This window comes from Dromiciops gliroides, chromosome 2 (genome assembly GCF_019393635.1).
Source record: "Dromiciops gliroides isolate mDroGli1 chromosome 2, mDroGli1.pri, whole genome shotgun sequence".
Lineage (NCBI taxonomy): Eukaryota > Metazoa > Chordata > Mammalia > Microbiotheria > Microbiotheriidae > Dromiciops > Dromiciops gliroides.
The window spans coordinates 273,415,636-273,435,096 of record NC_057862.1 but is presented as its reverse complement, the minus strand read 5'-3'; the positions used below and the strand labels follow the sequence as shown (position 1 = coordinate 273,435,096).

The 19,461-nt window shown below is 36.3% G+C and overlaps 1 protein-coding gene across 1 annotated transcript in view; it reads left to right on the top strand.

Moving 5' to 3' along the window:
- The window catches only part of SOS2 (SOS Ras/Rho guanine nucleotide exchange factor 2), a 110,706-nt gene that overhangs the window by 59,512 nt on the left and 31,733 nt on the right, over positions 1-19,461 (top strand). The window contains exons 9-14 of the mRNA XM_043984661.1: positions 2,204-2,331; positions 2,978-3,627; positions 10,721-10,802; positions 13,416-13,538; positions 14,308-14,411; positions 15,599-15,821. Of these exons, the coding sequence (XP_043840596.1) occupies positions 2,204-2,331; positions 2,978-3,627; positions 10,721-10,802; positions 13,416-13,538; positions 14,308-14,411; positions 15,599-15,821 (1,310 nt within the window). The remainder of the gene's footprint in view (positions 1-2,203; positions 2,332-2,977; positions 3,628-10,720; positions 10,803-13,415; positions 13,539-14,307; positions 14,412-15,598; positions 15,822-19,461) is intronic.

Below are 19,461 nucleotides of genomic sequence, written 5' to 3'. Positions count from 1 at the left end.
TGACATGAAGTTATCTGCAGAAAGAGCCATTTCAGTTTGTTATGAAACATAGAATTAAATATATTTCTTGTTAGTGTGCTTTGTCTCTTGTACTGACAATAACTAGTAGAAATGAATTAACATTGTTTTTGTATTTTCTGGCACCTTACTTTAAAGAAACAACCACACAGCTTTGTTCTTTTGGAAAGGAATATGAAATCTCCCCCATGGTTAATCTTTTGTCCTGATTTTTTTTTTTAAACAAAAGAAATGTTATGGTTCATTCAGTAGCTATACTTCACAGTTTCTCCTGATTTTGAATATGGAATATATTATATCCGTTGTAGTTGGGTTCAAGAAAGAAGGACTAGAAAAGTTGTCTTGTAATAAGTACATTTGTGTATATAATTTTTTCTGTTTTCTCTGAAAAGGAGACTGACATTTTTATTAGAAATGACAATAAAAATGACTAACTGGGACTCGAAACCCCAAATAACTAAGGAGATGGTAAGAGTAGCACTTAGCTACCTTTATGAATTCAGGGCACCTGGAGCTACATCCTTGGGTTCTAAAAGAATAGGTGGATATGATTGCTGGGCCATTGTCAGTGATGTTTGAAAGTTCATGGAAAACTAGAGAGTTATCATCAGATTGGAGAAGAGAAAATGCCTCAGATTTTTTTTTTTAAGTTCTCCTAACCACTATCAGCTTGACTTTGATTCTTGGGAAAATTCTAAAACAGATCATTAAGGAGATGATTAGCTAACATCTAGAAAAGGAAACTAATTACAAAGAGCCAGCCTGGCTTTATTAAGAACAGGTCATGCCAGACTAACTTCATTTCCATTTTTGACATCATTACTAACCTAGTATATGGGGGTGGGGGGATGCTGTTATGGCTTACCTGGATTTGGGCAATGCTTTTGATAAGGTATCTCCTGCTACTCTTGTGGAGAAGTCTTAGGTACTAAATTAGGGGCCATCAGGTCTAGCCCACTGGCTAAATGCTGTGTTGTCTGCCTTTGTATGAATAGCAAGCTAAGAATTGTATTATGTTTCTCAATAATGTATTATTGTATTTAAAAATGTAAAAACCATTTGAAGTTCTCTGGGCATACAAAATAGGTAAATGACTAGATTTGACCTTCAGGCCATGATATGCCAACCACTGGACTAAATGATAATAAAATCAGATGACTTCAGAATTGATTAGATGAATAGATTCAAAGAGTAGCTGTTAATGTTTTGTGACAGGTCTGCAGTGGAAAGCCTAAGGGTTCTGTTCATGGCCCTGTGCTGTTTAACATTTTTATCAATGATTTGGATAAAGACATAAATTATATGCTCATCCAATTTGGAGACATTGCAAAATGGAGGGATAGCTAATTCAATATAATGTAAGAAGGGAGAGTCATAGATAGAAAGCTGTTGTTCTGAAAAAGATCCTTGGGGTTTTAGTGGAGTGCAAGCTTAATATGTCAGCAGTATGATGTGATAGCCAAAAAAAAGCTAATGTAATTTTGGGCTGGTTTAAGAGATTAATGTGTTCCAGGGATAATCAGGTGATAATCTTACTATACTCTGCCCTTGTCAGACTTCATTGGGAATATTGTGATTATGTACAATTGATAAGCTGCACAGAGAGAGCAGCCTGGGTGTGAAAGATCTTGAGTCCGTCATACAGAAATTAAAGCAACTGGGTATATTTAGTCTGGAGAAGGGAAAACTGGGGGGGATAGGACAGCTGTCTTCAAGTATTTGAAGGGCTGTCATGTAGATGAGAGAATAAACTTGTTCCATTTGGTCCCAGCAGGCAGAATTAGGAACAGGGAGTGGAAGTTACAAAAGAGCATATTTAGGCTCCATGTTGAGAAAAACTTCCTAAAAATTAGAGCTATCCAAGAGTGGGATGGTTTACCTTTGAGAATGGATAGGTTCCTTTCCTTGGAAGTCTTTAAAGTGAAGGCTGGGTAACTACTTGTCAGGTTTGTTATATTGGGATTTCCTTTTGTGTATGGCTTGGGCTATATGGCTGCTGAGGTGCCTTCCAACTCTTAAATTCTGTGTATTGTGTATATTCTGTTATCTTGTTGTTGTTGTTTTTTAATTCCTTTAGTTTGTTGATAGTTTTTTCCTTTGATTTTTTATGTTTTTGCTATTCTGAAAGTTGAGGATAAAAAAACCAAAATACAAAATTTATTTTAGGTTTTCTGATTTTTCTTAGCAATTGCAAGAATGCAGTGAAGAGCAAGAAGACAGAGAATGTTTGAAACAAGCTATTACTGCTCTTCTGAATTTCCGATGTAGCATGGAACGGATTTGCAACAAGCATTCACCTAGAAGGCGACCTGCGTGAGTTCAGATTATAAAAAGCATGAGGCATCCATAAACTGTACTTGGATTTAATTTCTAGATTTCTGACCAAGTTTGATTAATAGTGATAGTTTTTGTTTCAATTCTGATACTGAACATGTATCATTTCCTCAGGTGGTAGTACATATATCCAGCAATTTTAAAAATCAGACTGTCATTGTTGAGAATTAAATGCATTGGTATGTTTTATGTTTTTAAACCAATTTTGCATGACTTTTCCCAGAAACGGAAAACAATTTAAAAATTTGCCTTTAAATTGTACTAGAGAATTTACATCATTATTTTGGAGGGTGCATTTTACAATTTTCTGTAGCTGATGTGTAAGAAGCTCAGTATTCTTTACAATCTTCAATTATGACATTAGGTGTATAATAGGTGATTTTTCTCATCTTACAAGTAATGAGTCTGAGGCATAGTGGAAATGACTTGTTAGAGTAACCTATGAGTCAGTGAAATAATTGAAGATTAATATTGTACTTCATTTTGTTTGGTAAATTTCATTAATGTGAATTGATAATGTACAACTTTGTAACCTTAGTATGAGTTCTTATGTTATTTATTTTATATTTGTTTTAATTATGATTTAACAGTAACTAGAAAAACTGTTTTTGGTTGTGTTTTACAGGGACCCTGTTTGTCGATTTTATAATCGTCAATTACGGAGTAAGCACCTGGCCATAAAAAAAATGAATGAAATTCAAAAAAATATTGATGGATGGGAAGGCAAAGATATTGGCCAGTGCTGTAATGAATTTATAATGGAAGGCCCATTGATGAGAATAGGAGCTAAGCATGAACGCCATATTTTTCTTTTTGATGGCTTAATGATTAGCTGTAAAACTAATCATGGACAGTCCCGGATTCCAGGTTATAGCAATGCAGAATACAGATTGAAAGAAAAATTTGTCATGAGGAAAATACAAATATGTGATAAAGATGACACTTCTGAATACAAGCATGCCTTTGAGTTGATTTCCAAAGATGAAAACAGCATTATATTTGCTGCTAAGTCCACTGAAGAGAAAAATAATTGGATGGCAGCCTTGATTTCTCTTCAGCATCGTAGTACACTAGATCGAATGCTAGATACAGCATTATTAAAAGAAGAAAATGAACAACCACTGAGGTTGCCAAGCCCAGAAGTTTATCGCTTTGTTGTGAAAGACTCTGAAGAAAACATTGTTTTTGAAGACAATTCACAAAGTGGAATCCCTATCATTAAAGGAGGAACTGTGGTTAAATTAATTGAAAGGCTGACCTACCACATGTATGCAGGTATGTGTCTCTATTTATAGGGGAAAAGGGGAGGACAGTTGTAAATTGTTTAACTGGAGCAGCTACGTGGAACAGTGGATAGAGTGCTGGGCCAGAAGTCAGGAAGATTCATCTTTTGTGAGTTCAAATGTGACCCCAGACACTTAGTAGCTGTGTGACCCCGGGCAAGTCACTTAATCCTGTTTGCCTCAGTTTCCTCATATGTAAAATGAGTTGGAGAAGGAAATGGCAAATCACTTCTGTATCTTTGCCAAGAAAACCCCAGATGGGTCACATAGCGTCTGACAGGACTGAAACAACTGAGTGCTGTGAAATGTATTGAATATGCAAAACAAAATAAAATGGTTCCTGCTCTCAAGGAGAAGCAACATATACCACACATAAGAATATACAAAATATATGAAAATAAATGCAAGGTAACTTTGGATAGGGAGGTACTGGCAGCCAAAGGATTATGAAAAACTTCTTGTAGTGCTTGAACTGAACTTTGAAGGAGCTAGGGCTTCTAAGAGGTGAAGTTGAGGAGGGGAATGCATGAGTCTGTGAAGTATGAAGAGGAGTAAAGGTAGGTTTACCATGGGGCATTTAGGTGGTGCAATGGATAGAATGCTGGGCCTGAAGTCAGGAAGACTCATCTTCCTGAGTTCAAATGGCAAGTAACTTAACCCTGTTGACCTCAGTTCCTCATCCGTAAAATGAGCTGTAGAAGGAAATGGCAAACCACTCCAGTATCTCTGCCAAGAAAATCCTCAAAAAGGGATCATGAATAGTTGACCACAACTGAACAACAACAACAAAGATAGGTTGATTTCAAGTTGTAAAGAGCTTTAAATGCCAAATAGAGGAGTTTGCATTTTATCCTTTATTTAGCCACTGAAGTTTGTTGAACAAGACAGGGACATGGTCAAACATGCTTTAGGACTATCACTTTGACAGCAATTTGGAAGATAAATTGAAAGAAGAAACACGAGACAGGAAGATCAATTAGGAAGCTGTTACAATAGTGTAGGAAGGAGGTAATAAAGGCCTAGCTAGGATGAGAGCCATATCAGCATAAGCTATATATCTCCTTCCTTTTCTTGGCCAAACTCCTAAGAAAAGCTATCTTTACTCACTGCCTCCATTTCCTCTCCTCTCACTCCTCAACCTTTTTGTAGTATGGCTTCTGATCTCATTACCACTGAAATGACTCTCCAGAATTACCAATGATTTCTTAATTTTCATACTTAATGGTCTTTTCTCAGGCCTCATTTTCCTCAACCTATCTGCTGCATTTACCACTTGACCCTTCTCTTCCTGGATTCTCTCTCTGTTCTGGGTTTTCATGATACTATTCTCTCCTGATTTTCTCCCTACCTGTCTGTCTGTTCCTTGCCCCCTCACTGTGGGTATTCCCCAATGTTCTATCCTAGGCTTCTTATTCTTCTCTCTCTATACCTTCTTTTTTGGTTGACCTCATCAGCTTCATTACCTTCTCCACAGAGACTCCAAGATCTGTATATTTAGCCCCAGTCTTGTTTCTGAGCTTTATTCTCACATTTCATACTAGAGGCATTCAAACTCAATTTATCCTCCTCTCTTTCAAAACTTTTCAATTTCTGTGGAACTGCCAGCCTTCTTGTCTCCCTGGTTTGTGATGTTGATGCTATCCACGACTCCTCATTTTCCCTCACCCCACAATCTTTCTCACATCTAACTTTTCTCTACTCACACAACTTCCACCTTAGTTCAGGCCGTCATCATCCCTCCCTCATCTGTATTTTTACAGCCTCCTAATTGATCTCCCTGCCTCAAGTCTCTCCTCATTTACATCCTACAGATTGGACTGTGTTATTTCCCTATTCAGTAAAGCCCAAATTTTCGCTTACCTCCAGAATCAACATAAACTCCTGTTTAGTTTTTAAAGCCCTTCACAATCTGGTCCCAGCTTATCTTTCCAGCTTCATTGTACATTATTCTCCCTCCCATATTCTGCAATGCAGTCAAACTGGCTTTTTCCCCTGTTCTTTACACATGGCACTCTCATTGTCACCACTGGCCTCCATTTCTGTAAATGTACTACCTCTTATCTCTGCTTCATAGAGTATCTCTTATTTCGGTATCTAGTTCATATACCACCTTCTCCATGAAGCCTTTCCTAACCCCTTCAACAGCTAGTGCCCCTTCTCTCAGATTATGTTGTATTTAACTACTTTGTATTCTTTTTACACAAACTATTCTATATATTATTAAATATATCTTTATTATCTCTCCCATTACAATATAAGTTCTTTGTGGGTAGGGATTGTTTCATAAATTTAATTTTTCTCCCTAATGCCTAGCACAATTCCTGGTCTATATTAGGGGCTTAATAAATACCTGTTGATTGGAGAGGATACTCATCAGAAATGCTATGGAGGCAAAAATCTATAAAACTTGGCAGATCACTTGATGTGTAGAGTGGGGATGAGTGAGAACCACTCCCAAGTTTTTGAACCTTTGTAGTAGTACTCTCTATAGAAATATGGAAAGACTTGGGATGAAGGATAATGTGTTCTCTTTTGGACACACTGAATTTCAGATGCCAATGGGACATCCATTTTGAAATGTCCCAGAGGCACTTTGTGTTAAAATTGTCTCTTGGTCTGATCTCCCTGACTACCCTCCCTCCCTTTCTAGTCAGTATATTAAGTAAGTTTATAAGAGTAAGTATACAGTAGCACTAACAGGAAATAAGTTTGCAGAAGGGCACCTAGAAGTTACTTACAAACTGTCCCAAAGATCAGAGGAGCATAATTTATCAGTTGCATCATATGTTAACAAAAAATCAACTCTTGGTAATATATGCTAAATCAGGGGAAGCTTTGCTGTCAGGGTGTTTTGGTCCTATGATTTGTAAATCTCAGACAAGTAAGACCAGCAGAACACCGGATGTTACTGACAACTTTGTTTTTCCAACAACTTTTGAGATAATTTGGATATGTTAATGAACAAATCCCAAGGTGGTGCAGATAAAAGTTAATCTGTTCCCCCCAAAACCTTATAAAAATGAGACCTATTCCTCCCCTCCCTCACCCCCAGTCTGGAGTACTTACTTTTCTGTCTCCATTGGGTCCATGCTTCTGAGTTCTCCTAACTGTAATACATGGTTATGTGAGTGATACTCTGTGCATCTTCCCTTCCCCATCCTGTTCCCCACACTGCCAGTCTTCCTTCATTACCACATCCCCTCTCCCCATGCCATGTGCCTTTCTTTTTCTTTTTGCCACTTGCCTCTATACTTACTAGCAATTTGCCCTACATGCTTTGTGCTTTATTAGAGTGTGATTACATCCCTGTTTCCTACTGCCATCATGGTCTTTCCTGGTGAGTATCCGAAGAAGCAGGTATGCCTGTTCCATTTCATAAATTAATCATCAATTCATAGTTGATGACCAGGGACTAGAGCACAGGAAAGGAACCAGGTCTAGATATGTAGCTTGTTGAAGGAATTCAGCGTGTTTAGCCTAGAGGAGAACACTTAGGTCTGACATGATAGCCGTTTTGGGAGCAATGCAAGAAAGATACAAAAAGTCAAATTTTTCTACAAGAAAAATGTTAACCTTAAAACTCTTTTAAGTCTTTAAGGCAAGCTTGGACTAGAGGCCATCCATTAAGGCATGTTGTATCACCTCTAAATTTAGCATGTGTAAATTTCTAGACCTAAATATTGTCAGAGAAACTGAAGAGTCTACCAGCATAGGTCTGTGACATAATATACACAGTTACTTCAGTAAAAGCAGGATCTTACACACGGGACACTCACAGAGAAAGAACCTCAGTGAAGTAAAGTACTAGGGAAGAATGCTGCACTTGAAGCCAGGAAGACCTGAGTTCAAATCCCACCTTGGATACATGTTAGTTGTGTGACCCTGGGCAAGTCACAGCTTTAGTTTCCTTATCTGTAAAATGGGGATAATAATAGCCCCTACCTTACAGGATTATTATAAGGATCAAATAAGATAAAGTATACTGTGCTTTGCAAACCTAAAAGATAGCGATTATTATATAATGGATGTAATATATAATATATATTATTATATAATATATTTTAAATGCTACTATATTTTTAGATAATAAATGTTCATAAATTTAAAGCTATAAGGAACCTTAGAAATAGAATCTAGTCCCCTTATTTTACAGATGGGGAAGCTTAGGCCCAGGGTCACACATCTAGCAGATGTCTGAGGCTTTGGGGGCTGGGCCTGATGCCAACTGGTAACCAACAGTCAACAAAAAGATGGTTACTTGACCATAGCGTGGAATGTATGTTCCACAAGGATATGGCACTTAGCTCATCTCCTGGAAGGGAAGGGTGTGGTTACTCTGGTGGCCTTGGGACATCTTCTAAGGGCCCTACCTCCTCATTGACAGGCCTTTATGTGTCCCTCCATTACCAAGAAGCTTTATCAACATGACCACTAGGAAGGAAGCTGTGTCAAACAGCAAGGCAGCTTAAACCTTACCTCCTCTGGTGTAGTCAGGTCTTGGGGACAGCTTTCTTGCCTTTTAGAAAAGAACTAGTTTAACTCATGTGATGGGGGAGTGGTGGAATCCTAATAGTGATCCTGTCATACCTGCTCTTCCTGACTCTCAAGGGCTTGCTCTCCTTCATTATATTTTCTCTTCTTTGTAGCACATTATATCTATAGAATGTTACCATGACTTTTGTTAGTATATTTATGCTAGGTAAATATTAGTAGACAGTAGGCTCAAGTACTAAATTTTAAATAGAAAAACTAAATTGAGATTAATATTCATTTATATAGAAAGTAATTATCATCTTAAAGATGATTACATGAATGACAGGAACATACATACTGTACACTGAAGATGATTTTGCTGGGAATTTTGATAATTTTTAAATAAAAGCATATATACTTGCTTTGGTGGTTTTACTAAAAGCCTTAAGCAATGATTTATACAATTTGAAGTTGAAAGAGACATCATAGATCATATAGCAGAACCTATATTTGAAAAGAATTTCACTTTACAATAACACAGTTATGGTACAAGCTTTAGTAATTCTTAAAACTTTTCAAATAACACTTACTCATATATTTCAGATTGAGATAGCCCCAAGTTTTGACTGTCAGTCTTGTATTTGTCCTCATTAGGATCCTAAAACATCAGTTCAAATGTAGACCACCTCTAAATATAGATTTCCCTTCCCTCTTAAAATAAAAGGAAAAAATTATATATACTGAAACCACCAAATTATCTCATTACAAATAAATTTATTTAGTGTTTTTACATTTATATCAAAGACTTGACTGTTATGATGAATCCTTTTTTGTTGGTGCCAGTCTTGGCCATATCTTCCTATAAATCCTTCATGAGGGGTCCATTAGTATGTTGGGGGTGGGTTGGGAGGAAGTCTTCTTCTAAAGCTCTTGACATGGCTTGGATATCAGCCCATGTACATTCCCTCAACTATATCTTGTCCTTCCTACCTGACCAGCTTGTCTTATTAAATTTATTATTATTTTTTTTTTTGGTGGGGCAGTTGGGGTTAAGCGACTTGTCCAGGGTATCTGAGGCCGGATTTGAACTCAGGTCCTCCTGAATCCAGGGCCAGTGCTCTATCCACTGTGCCACCTATCTGCCCCTCCAGCTTATCTTTTTTCACAACCTAGCTCCATCCCACCTTCCTAGTCATACTAATAGTTTCATTCATTATATTTGTATCCCTAGCACTTAGCATGGTACCTGGCACACATAGTAGGTGAATAATAAACAATTGTTGTATCGCTTTTCTTCCTCACCAAAAGGTCCAGCCAAAATCATCTTATTACTATTCTTCACACATTCCATTATATCTCTCACCTCTGAATCTCTGTTCATGTTGTCCCTCATGTTTAAAATGCATTCTCAGGGCAGCTAGGTGGCGCAGTGGATAGAGCACTGGCCCTGGAGTCAGGAGTACCTGAGTTCAAATCTGGCCTCAGACACTTAACACTTACTAGCTGTGTGACCCTGGGCAAGTCACTTATCCCCAATTGCCTCACTTAAAAAAAAAAAAAGCATTCTCTTCTCATTTCTTCTTCTTATAATGCCTAATGTACCCTTGAGGCTTAGCTCAGGAACCATAGGCTGCTCTTAGGTTTTCTGTAAGTTAAATGAAAAGAGAAAAGTGCCACCTATATTCCAACCATTATGGAATGGATTTCAGATCCACTTTTCCCCCATTCTCTTGGGTTTCATGATAATGAGGTTTGACTATGTTTAATGTAATTTATTGCTTTTTCTCATGGCCCCTACATAGTATGAAAAAGAAGACTATCATATCAGTGAACAAACTGGCTTTAAAATTCTATACCTGACACAACCCTCATTGCCCCGCAAAAAAAAAAAAACACAACAACAACAAAAAAAACTCTATACCTGACTGAAGGAAGGGTTGAAGATGTAAATGGGGCTATTGTGGGAAGGTGGTTAAATTTTTTTTTCATAATAATCAACAAAGACAACCTAATATTTGGAATATGGAGTAAAATCATACGAGTTCTTATAGAATAAACATGAACAACAACAAAAAGAATAAACATTAACAAACTCAATTCTTCAAATAATTAAAAAATAAAAAGTATGTATGGTCTTTGCTCTCTTCTAAGTCTGTCTGAAGTTGCACTACCTTTGTTTTAAGAGAATTAAAGATATATATATATATATATTTTAAGTTGGTGGTGGACTAGTGGGAGAGGAAGGAAGGGAAGGGGAAGGAAATAGGCATTTATATGGTATCCGCTATGTGCCAGGCACTGTGCTAAGTGCTGTACAAATATTATCTCATTTGATGTTCACAATAACCCTATGAGATAGATACCATTATCCCCATTTTTACAGTACAGGAAATTGAGGGAAGCAGAATAAGTGACTTGCCCAGGGTCACACAACCAGTAAGTGTCAGAGTCTGTATTTGAACGCAGGTCTTCCTGACTCTTAAGTCCAGCACTTTATTCACTGTGTAACCTAGCTTCCTCTAGGTTTCCCTAGAGCATCACTGTATGCTACTTTTAATTTAATTAGACTGAAGAAAATTTATAAATAATCATTATTCATTTTACCTTTACAGATCCCAATTTTGTGCGTACTTTTCTTACAACCTATCGTTCATTTTGTAAACCACAGGAATTGTTGAAGTTATTGATTGAACGGTAAGAATACATTGTAAATATTCATTTACAACAACCACTGAAAAAGTTAATTCCCTTTATGTAGATTTTCAAATCCATATTTCCTAAGATTTAGAATTAAAAGAAACTTCACAGATTCTCTCACTTAATTCCCAAGTTTTATAGTATTTTAGTGTTCATACTAATTAATATTAAATAAACAGTTAAATAATAAACAATTCATTTTAAAGATTAGAACTTGTCAAAATTTATAATCTCCAACCCTTTTAAAAACATAAAACAATTTTTCAATAGATAAACATTCAAAGGACATGAACAGTTTTCAAAAGAATTGTAAACCATTAAGAACCATACAAAAGAATACTCTAAATTACTAATAATAAGAAAAATGCAAATCATATCAACCCTAAGATTTAATATCACATTCAATAAATTGTCAAAAATGACCAAAAATTAATAATAGTTAATACTGGAAGGAACATAGAAAGACAGACATTATTGAATTGTTGATAGAGCTGTGCATGGATGCAAACACTTTGGAAAGCAATTTAGAATTATACAAATAGTGTGACTAAAATGCCCATACCCTTTGACCTCGACATTCTAATGGTAGGCATATACCTTGAAGAGGTCACTGACAATGAAAGGCTTCATGAACACCAAAATATTATAGCAGCCATTTTTGTGGTAGATAAGACCTAGAATCAAAGTAGATGATAAGCAAATTGTGGCACATAAATATGATATTACCGGGATATAAGAAATGATGAAAATGATAAATATAGAGGGACAGGAAAAAACCTTAGATGAATTGATGCAAAATGAAGTAAGCAGAGCTAAGAAAACAACATATACAATGATTCCAATAATGTAAATGAAAAGAACCACCAAAACAATGGAAACAGACATAGGGTTTAAGTGTCCTTGTCCAGGGTAATTTAGTCATTAAGCATTTATTAAGCACCATTAGAGTGTATTGAACCAGGGGAGTGACATAATAAGACTTTTTCTTTACGAATATTAATTTGGCAGGTATGTGGAGGATAGATTGGTATGGGGACAGACTTGAGTAAGGAGACCAATTAAGAGACTATTGCAGTAGTACAGGAGAGGTATGGTGAGGGCCTGGTTCATGATGATGGTCATGTAAGTGGAGAAAAGGGAATGGATACAAAAAGTAGAAGTAACAAAATTTGACAACTGATTGGATATATTGAGTGGGATAGAGTGAAGAATTAAGAATAAATCCCAAAGTTGCACATCTGATTGACTGCAAAATGGTAGTATCCTTAGAAGTTTGGAAGAGGTGAGTTTTTTTGAAAAATATAATAAATTCTGTATGGGACATAGTATGTTTGAGAAACTTTAGGGATAGCATTTAACATGTCCAATAGTTATTTGTTGATGTAGTATTGGAGCTTGAGACACTGAGGCTGAATATATATATATCTGTGTCATCTGTGTAGATATGATAATTGAACCTATGGGAACTGATGAAATTAGATAAAAAAAAAGAGGGCTCAGAGCAGGCTTTTGGGGACTTATTGTGAATAATAAGAATAATACAAGAATGGTGACTTTAAAGAGATTGACTTAAGACAGGTTAAAAGAAGACCATGAGAACAATATCACAGAAACCAGAGAGGAGAGTATTTAGGAGAAGATGATGGTTAAAATTGTCAAATTCCACGGAGAGGTCAAAAAGGATGAGGATTGGGAAAAGACCATCAGACATGGAAAATAAGAGCAGTGGTAACTTTCAAGAGAGCATTTTCAGTTTAGTTATGTGATGAGGTTGGAAGCCAGTTTAAGGGGTAAATAAGTGAATGAGAGTAGAGGAGTATAGACATCTTTTTAAGGAGTTGATCAAAGGGAAGAGAGATTCAGGAAACAGAGATAGTAGGGTCAAGTCGGGAACAGAAGAGATCTGGACTTGGCAGGGAATGATTTTGAGGACAGTCTGACAGTGGAGATGGGAGAAGAAATAGGATCAAGGATACAAGTAGAAGAATTGGCCTTTGGGAAAAAAACCACTTCTTTATCAGACTAAAGTAAAAAAATGGGGATAATATTAAGCAGTTTTAAGGTTCAGAATAAGAGAGAAGAGAGAGCTCATGGTTAATGGCTTCGAATTTCTCAGTAAAGTATAATGTGAGAACCCCTGTAAACCTTAAAGTGCAATATAACCACCAGTAGTTATTTTATTATTTTTGTTATATTTTTATTATTTTTACCAGATGGAAGTGAATGGAGGAAAAGGCATATCTAAGTTGCCTAGATTTTTCTTTCTAGCCCAGTCTTTGGAGTACAGGTACATTTTAAAATCCATGTACAAACATGCTCCAGTAATTTTCACTGAAGATCACAAATATATCTTCTTAAGGGAGAAAGGACCCTTGTGGCCAGAATGTTGAATTAATCAAATAATCATCTTACAGCTTACTCTGAATTGTTTGATATTTCTTTATATTTCTTTGATTTTTTTTTTGAAGTTAATTTTGTCTTGGATGGAGGGGGGGAATAAACATGCTATAAGTGGCAAATTAGAGTATTTACCTGACTTTTTCCCATCCATTGTAATTCTTACCTACATAAATAACTAAGCATTTTTCTTTAATTTTGCTCTGTTCCTAGGTTTGAAATCCCAGAGCCAGAACCTACTGAAGCAGATAAATTGGCAGTGGAGAAAGGAGAGCAACCAATCAGTGCAGATCTGAAACGGTTTCGCAAAGAATATGTCCAACCAGTACAACTTAGGTTTGAGCCCAGTATTATAGTTCTTATGCTTTGCCCAGTTTTCCTTCTCCATATAGCATAAAACTTGTCCCCTCTTATCTCAGATGTAGGTGTAGTTGCTGTCTTTATTTTTGCTTTATGCACGAATATATTGTCGGATACAATGAAGTTTCAGGTGACAAAGTGTGCTCTGGTCAGCCTCTGCTTGCTTACTTTATCAATTCATGTAGATTTTTCTGTGTTTCTCTGTCTTTATTAGATACGTCATTTCTTACAGCAGAGTAATATTCTATTACATTCATGCACCATAGTTTGTTTAGCCATTCCTCAATTGATGGACATCTACTTTGTTTCCAATTCATTGCTATTAGTGAAAGTATTTTAAAATCCCCATTTAACCACTAATAAGGAAATTGAAGTTTGAAGAGTTTTAGTTTTTTATTTACCCAAGGTCTGTTGAGAAATAGATTAAAGTCTAATTCTTCTGAACCCACATCCAGAGTTTTCACCAGATTACTATAAGTTAAATTTACTTCTTAAGTATTTAAGTATTTTTAAAGTTTTTTTTAAAAATTAAGTATTTAGAAGTTTTTGTTTTTATGTTTTTGACTTGACTATCAAAATTTTTAAGATGTTATTAATTTTATTGGGAATAGCTATTTTCCCCCTTTATGTTGTATTGACCCTTGCACTTAGGACTGTCACCATGGTACTAGAGAAATATAAAAAATAATATCTGAGTGCTTGGGTTATACTAAAATGTGTTATTTATTTCCTTCCATTTTATTAGGATACTAAATGTGTTTCGGCACTGGGTAGAACATCATTTTTATGATTTTGAGAGAGATCTGGAGCTACTTGAAAAATTGGAATCCTTTATTTCAGGTGTAAAAGGTATGTTATCTCAAGGTCTGATTGAAACTTAAATTTGAGTTGGTTATTTTCAAAATCTGTGTGATTTCTAAAAAAGATATGCTTTTTTATTGTTTTGCCCAAACATCTAATTTTAAAGTAGATGATTAATGTTTAGAATCACCTGGAGTCATTTCAAAATTATTCTAAACTTGTCATTTGGGTTTCTGAGTTCTTGTGGTCACTCTGTATTTAAAGGAGTTGGGGGCATTGTCTAGACAATCCTACATTTTATCTTTCAGCTGTCATATTTTAACCTGAAGAAAATATGTGGAAAATATCTGTTAATACTCATTCCCTAGGTTACTAGATGATTTGCAATTTACCTATAATATTTTTCTTCTTTCTGTGATAAGCAGAAAACATACTTCTATGCATATTAAGAGAGGGAGGGGCAGCTAGGTGGCGCAGTGAATAGAGCACTGGCCCTGGAGTCAGGAGTACCTGAGTTCAAATCCGGCCTTAGACACTTAACACTTACTAGCTGTGTGACCCTGGGCAAGTCACTTAACCCCAATTGCCTCACTTTAAAAAAAAAAAAAAGAAGAGAGGGAAATAGCAAGGGGGTTTACTCCTTGACATTAAAGAATACAAATTTAGACAAATGGACAATTTCTTTGCTTCACTGAGGGAGAGTCATTAAGTTTTGCCCAAAGACGATAATTAGGCATCGATTAAACACACCAGATCTAAGTTTGGTTTCATATTCCTGTCCTTTGTTCCTAAAAGAGTTTGGTTTAAAGTAGTCATTTTTGTTTTTTTTGTTTTTTTTTAGTGAGGCAATTGGGGTTAAGTGACTTGCCCAGGGTCACACAGCTAGTAAGTGTCAAGTGTCTGAGGCTGGATTTGAACTCAGGTACTCCTGAATCCAGGGCCGGTGCTCTATCCACTGCGCCACCTAGCTGCCCCTAAAGTAGTCATTTTGAAGTGTCTGTTCCACTTTTAAAACATGCCATTTTGGTAGTTTATCTTTTTTGCTTTCATGAAAACAAATTAATATAAAATCTAACCCTAGACTTTTACATTTTTGTACATGCTATCATCTAGAATTCTGTATATTCTGTCACCTAAGTAGCTTGTAAAATAGCATAAAGTAAATGTTTTGACAAAAAATTATTTGATCAATACTTGCATTTGAGGTCTTCCTACAGATCTTTTTTATTTTTCAGGAAAAACCATGAAGAAGTGGGTAGAGTCAATTGTTAAAATCATCAAGAGGAAAAAACAAACTCAGGCAAATGGAATTAGCCATAATATTACTTTTGAAAGTCCACCACCACCAATTGAGTGGCATATTAGCAGACCAGGACAGTATGAAACATTTGATCTCATGACCCTACATCCAATAGAAATTGCACGCCAACTAACACTTCTGGAATCTGACCTCTACAGGTAAATCAATACTGCCACAGATAGAATTTAAAATGATCTATTACTCAGTTTTCAGGGGTCTTTTTTTCTGTTCTACAAATATAAGCTATTTATATAAGCTATTTAAATTAGAGTGGTAACTCACATTTATATCTCACTTTAAGGTTAATGGAGTTCTTTCCTCTAAAAACAAAACTTTAAAGGCAGATTAAGTATTGTCTGCATTTACATATTAGGCTGTAAACTGAGGCTCAAGAAGGATGACTTGATCCCATGGTCATGTAGTTTGTAAGTAACAGCTGTGCTCTGAATCTTTAAACTATAGAATTTGACTACTACAAGTAAAATTTCATATGGTATACCATGTAGACTTTCAGAATTATATTGTCACCAGAGATTTTTATTAAAATGAAATCATATTACCAGATGGCATGATCTAGAGAGAAAACAAAGCTGACACTTAGTCTCCCTCAGTAAAGTAGCAATTTAGTTTTATTCATTTCACTAATATATGTCAAGCTCCTATTATTTTCAGAACATTCTAGGTGATGAGAGAGATAAAAAGCTTAGCAAGTAAAAAGAACTTTGAACTCTTCCTTCCACGAACTGAGTATTAGAGAGCTACTCATGTGTAAGTCACCCTTTCTTCTGTTACCTGCCCTACCTCATACCTTCCTCCTTGCCCCCCCCCCGCCAAAAAAAAACCCAACCCTTTCAAACCTAACTAGACCTGAGTAGAATATTTGTAAATATTTATTTATTTGATATAGTTGGCTTTGTTGGCATATAGTTGGGCAAAATTAGATGTCTTATATTTTCTTCTGTATTTACATTTTAACATTTTCTTCTATCTTTTCGATCTTTTTACTTCATTCTAATATTTCTCACTATCTTATGGAGTAATTGAGTTCTGTTTGCTCCTTTCCAATTTTTCATGAAGTACACTATTTGAGTAAGGTTTTCACCTTCTGTTGTAAGCTATTGATTACCCTTTTGGTCTTTTTTTTCCTTCCCAAGTTCCTAGTTCATTCCTGATTTGATCTTGGAGCTGGTGTCCAGGGACTGAGTTGATCCTATCTCCTACTGTCACTCCAGATATACATGATTGTATTCCATCTCCCTTCAGGAACCTTTCTACACTTGCTCTGTCTCCACTTCTGTTCTGCCAGGTCAAAGCTGAGATCTTGCTTCAGATGTTTGGTTATTAGAGCTGACTGACACTCCCTTACTGTGACACTGTTAAGATCACTGGCTTGCTTCAGGTCCATCTGAGCGAGTTCTCACTGATTTCCCCTCTCTTTCCCTCCCTCTTTCTCTAGGGTCAGAGGTAGGACTTGAACAAGGCCAGCTATTTGCTGTACCAAACTGCTTTCACTTTCTTTTTGTTAGTGCTATGAAAATATTGTTAATACTGCTATTTTATTTATTAAAAAGATGATTTGGTATAATTTTCCCCTTGTGGTGAGAAAAAAAGTGAATTAAAAGTATAGAGCAGAACAAGATAGAATGTCTGAATTCTGGTATTCAGTGCTTTTGGATCTTAACCTCTTCACACACACACAGAGACACACACACACACACACACACACACACAGAGCTATACTCTAATTCACTTAATCAGTAAGCATTTAAGAGCATACTATTGTGCCAGACATTGTGCTAAGAACTAGATAGATATTAAAACAAAAGTGAAAAAGGTATTATGTTCTAATTCTGCTTGTTGTCATCTCTACCCTGTATAGTTGTGACACCTTGCTAATTGGTGTTCCTGTTTCCAGTTTCTTCATTCTCCATTGCATCTTCTTCAAAATTGCTAAGGCATTCTTCCCAAGGCACAGATCTGACCACGACACTCCCCTATTCAAAAAACTTTCAATGGCTTCCCATCACTTAGATTAAATACAGATTCCTTAGCTTGGCATATGTGGCCCCCCACAATCTGACTGTTACCTGCCTTTCCAGATTTATCTCATGATCTTCTTCATGAGCTTTATGTTTCTGTCAAACTGGAATTTGATAAAGCATCTTCTCCAGCTATTCATTCCCCCCAGGCCATCCCCTATTCCCAAAGTGTACTCTTCCTTCTCTACATCTTAGAATCCTTGCCTTTTCAAAAACTCATAAGACTCACTTTAGGTACCACATCTTCCCTGGTTTTCCAGCTAGTTTGGTCTCATAGTTTTTGTATGAACACATTGCATCTGCTAAGCTGGACATAAACTGATTGAAGGCAAGGTGGTTTCTTTTTTTTTTTTTCTTTTGGCAGGGCAATGAGGATTAAGTGACTTTCCCAGGGTCACACAGCTAGTATGTGTCAAGTGTCTGAGGCCGGATTTGAACTCAGGTCCTTCTGAATCCAGGGCCAGTGCTTTATCCACTGCACCACCTAGCTGCCCCTGGTGGTTTCATTTTTGTCTTTGTATCTTGTGTATACTAGGTAGATGTCAATTTTAAAAAATTGAATTGGAAAAGCATGATGGCACTAGATTGTGGAGATCCTCAAATGCCAAGATGAAGAGTTGGTAGTTTTGTAGTCTTGTGAAAACATGACAAATTCGGACAGTAAATAATACAATGAATTACGTAAATAAATGCACCTTGTTTGATACAAATGCCATAGGAGAAAATGACATCAGTTCATGTTAAAGTAGTCAAGGAAAACTTCATGGAGAAGGTAGGATTTGGACATTAATTGACTAGTATATGGATAGGTAGCAAGGAAAAAGTGTAACCATGTCATTTTAAAAAATGGCTTTTAGAATGTATGAAACATGAAAAAGTAATACATTCTAGACATGGCACAGTGGTGATTGGGGGAACCTGTGCAAAGTTATGGAGGCAAAATTTGTTAAAAAATGTTTTGTATGAGAAATAGCTAGTAAGCCAAGGTGACTATCAGTCTATTATATAATATTAAGCATATATACTAAGTTCTGAGAATTCAAATAAAGGTAAAAAATTGTCCCTGCTCTCAAGGATCTCACAGTGTGAGGAATATGATACAAAAACAACTATGTCCGAAGGAGGATAAGCAGAGGTAAGGCAGTAACATTAAAGAGAATTGGGAACCTTTTCATAGAAGGTGGGATTTTAACTGGAACTTAAAGGAATCCAGGGAAACCAGGACACAGAAATGAGGTGGAAGAGAATTTCAGTATTAAGGGACCATAAATAAAAATGCATGGAGTTAGGAAATGGAATGTTTTATGTGAGGAACAGCAAGGAAACCAGCATCACTAGATCCAGGTTATAAAGCTTAGTTATGAAGGGTTTTGAATACCACACAGAGGACTTTATAGATGATCCCAGAGTTGATAGAGAGGCATTGAAGTTTATTGAATAGAGAAGTGACATGGTTAGACTTGCACTTTAGGAAAATCAATTTGACAGCTGAAAGGAGAGTAGATGGGATTGGGGAGAGACTTGAAGCAGGGAGACCAACTAATAGATTCTTGAAATAGTCTAGGCAAGAGGTAATGAGGGCCTGTACCAGGGTGATGGCAGGGTCAGACTAGAGAAGAGGGTATATGAAAGAGATGTTATGAAAATAAAATTGACAGGTTTTAGTAACAGATTGAATATGGGGGACAGAGAGAGGTTTGAGTCTTGGTGACTAAAAGGATGATGGGACCCTTGACAGTAACAGGGAAGTTCAGAAAGG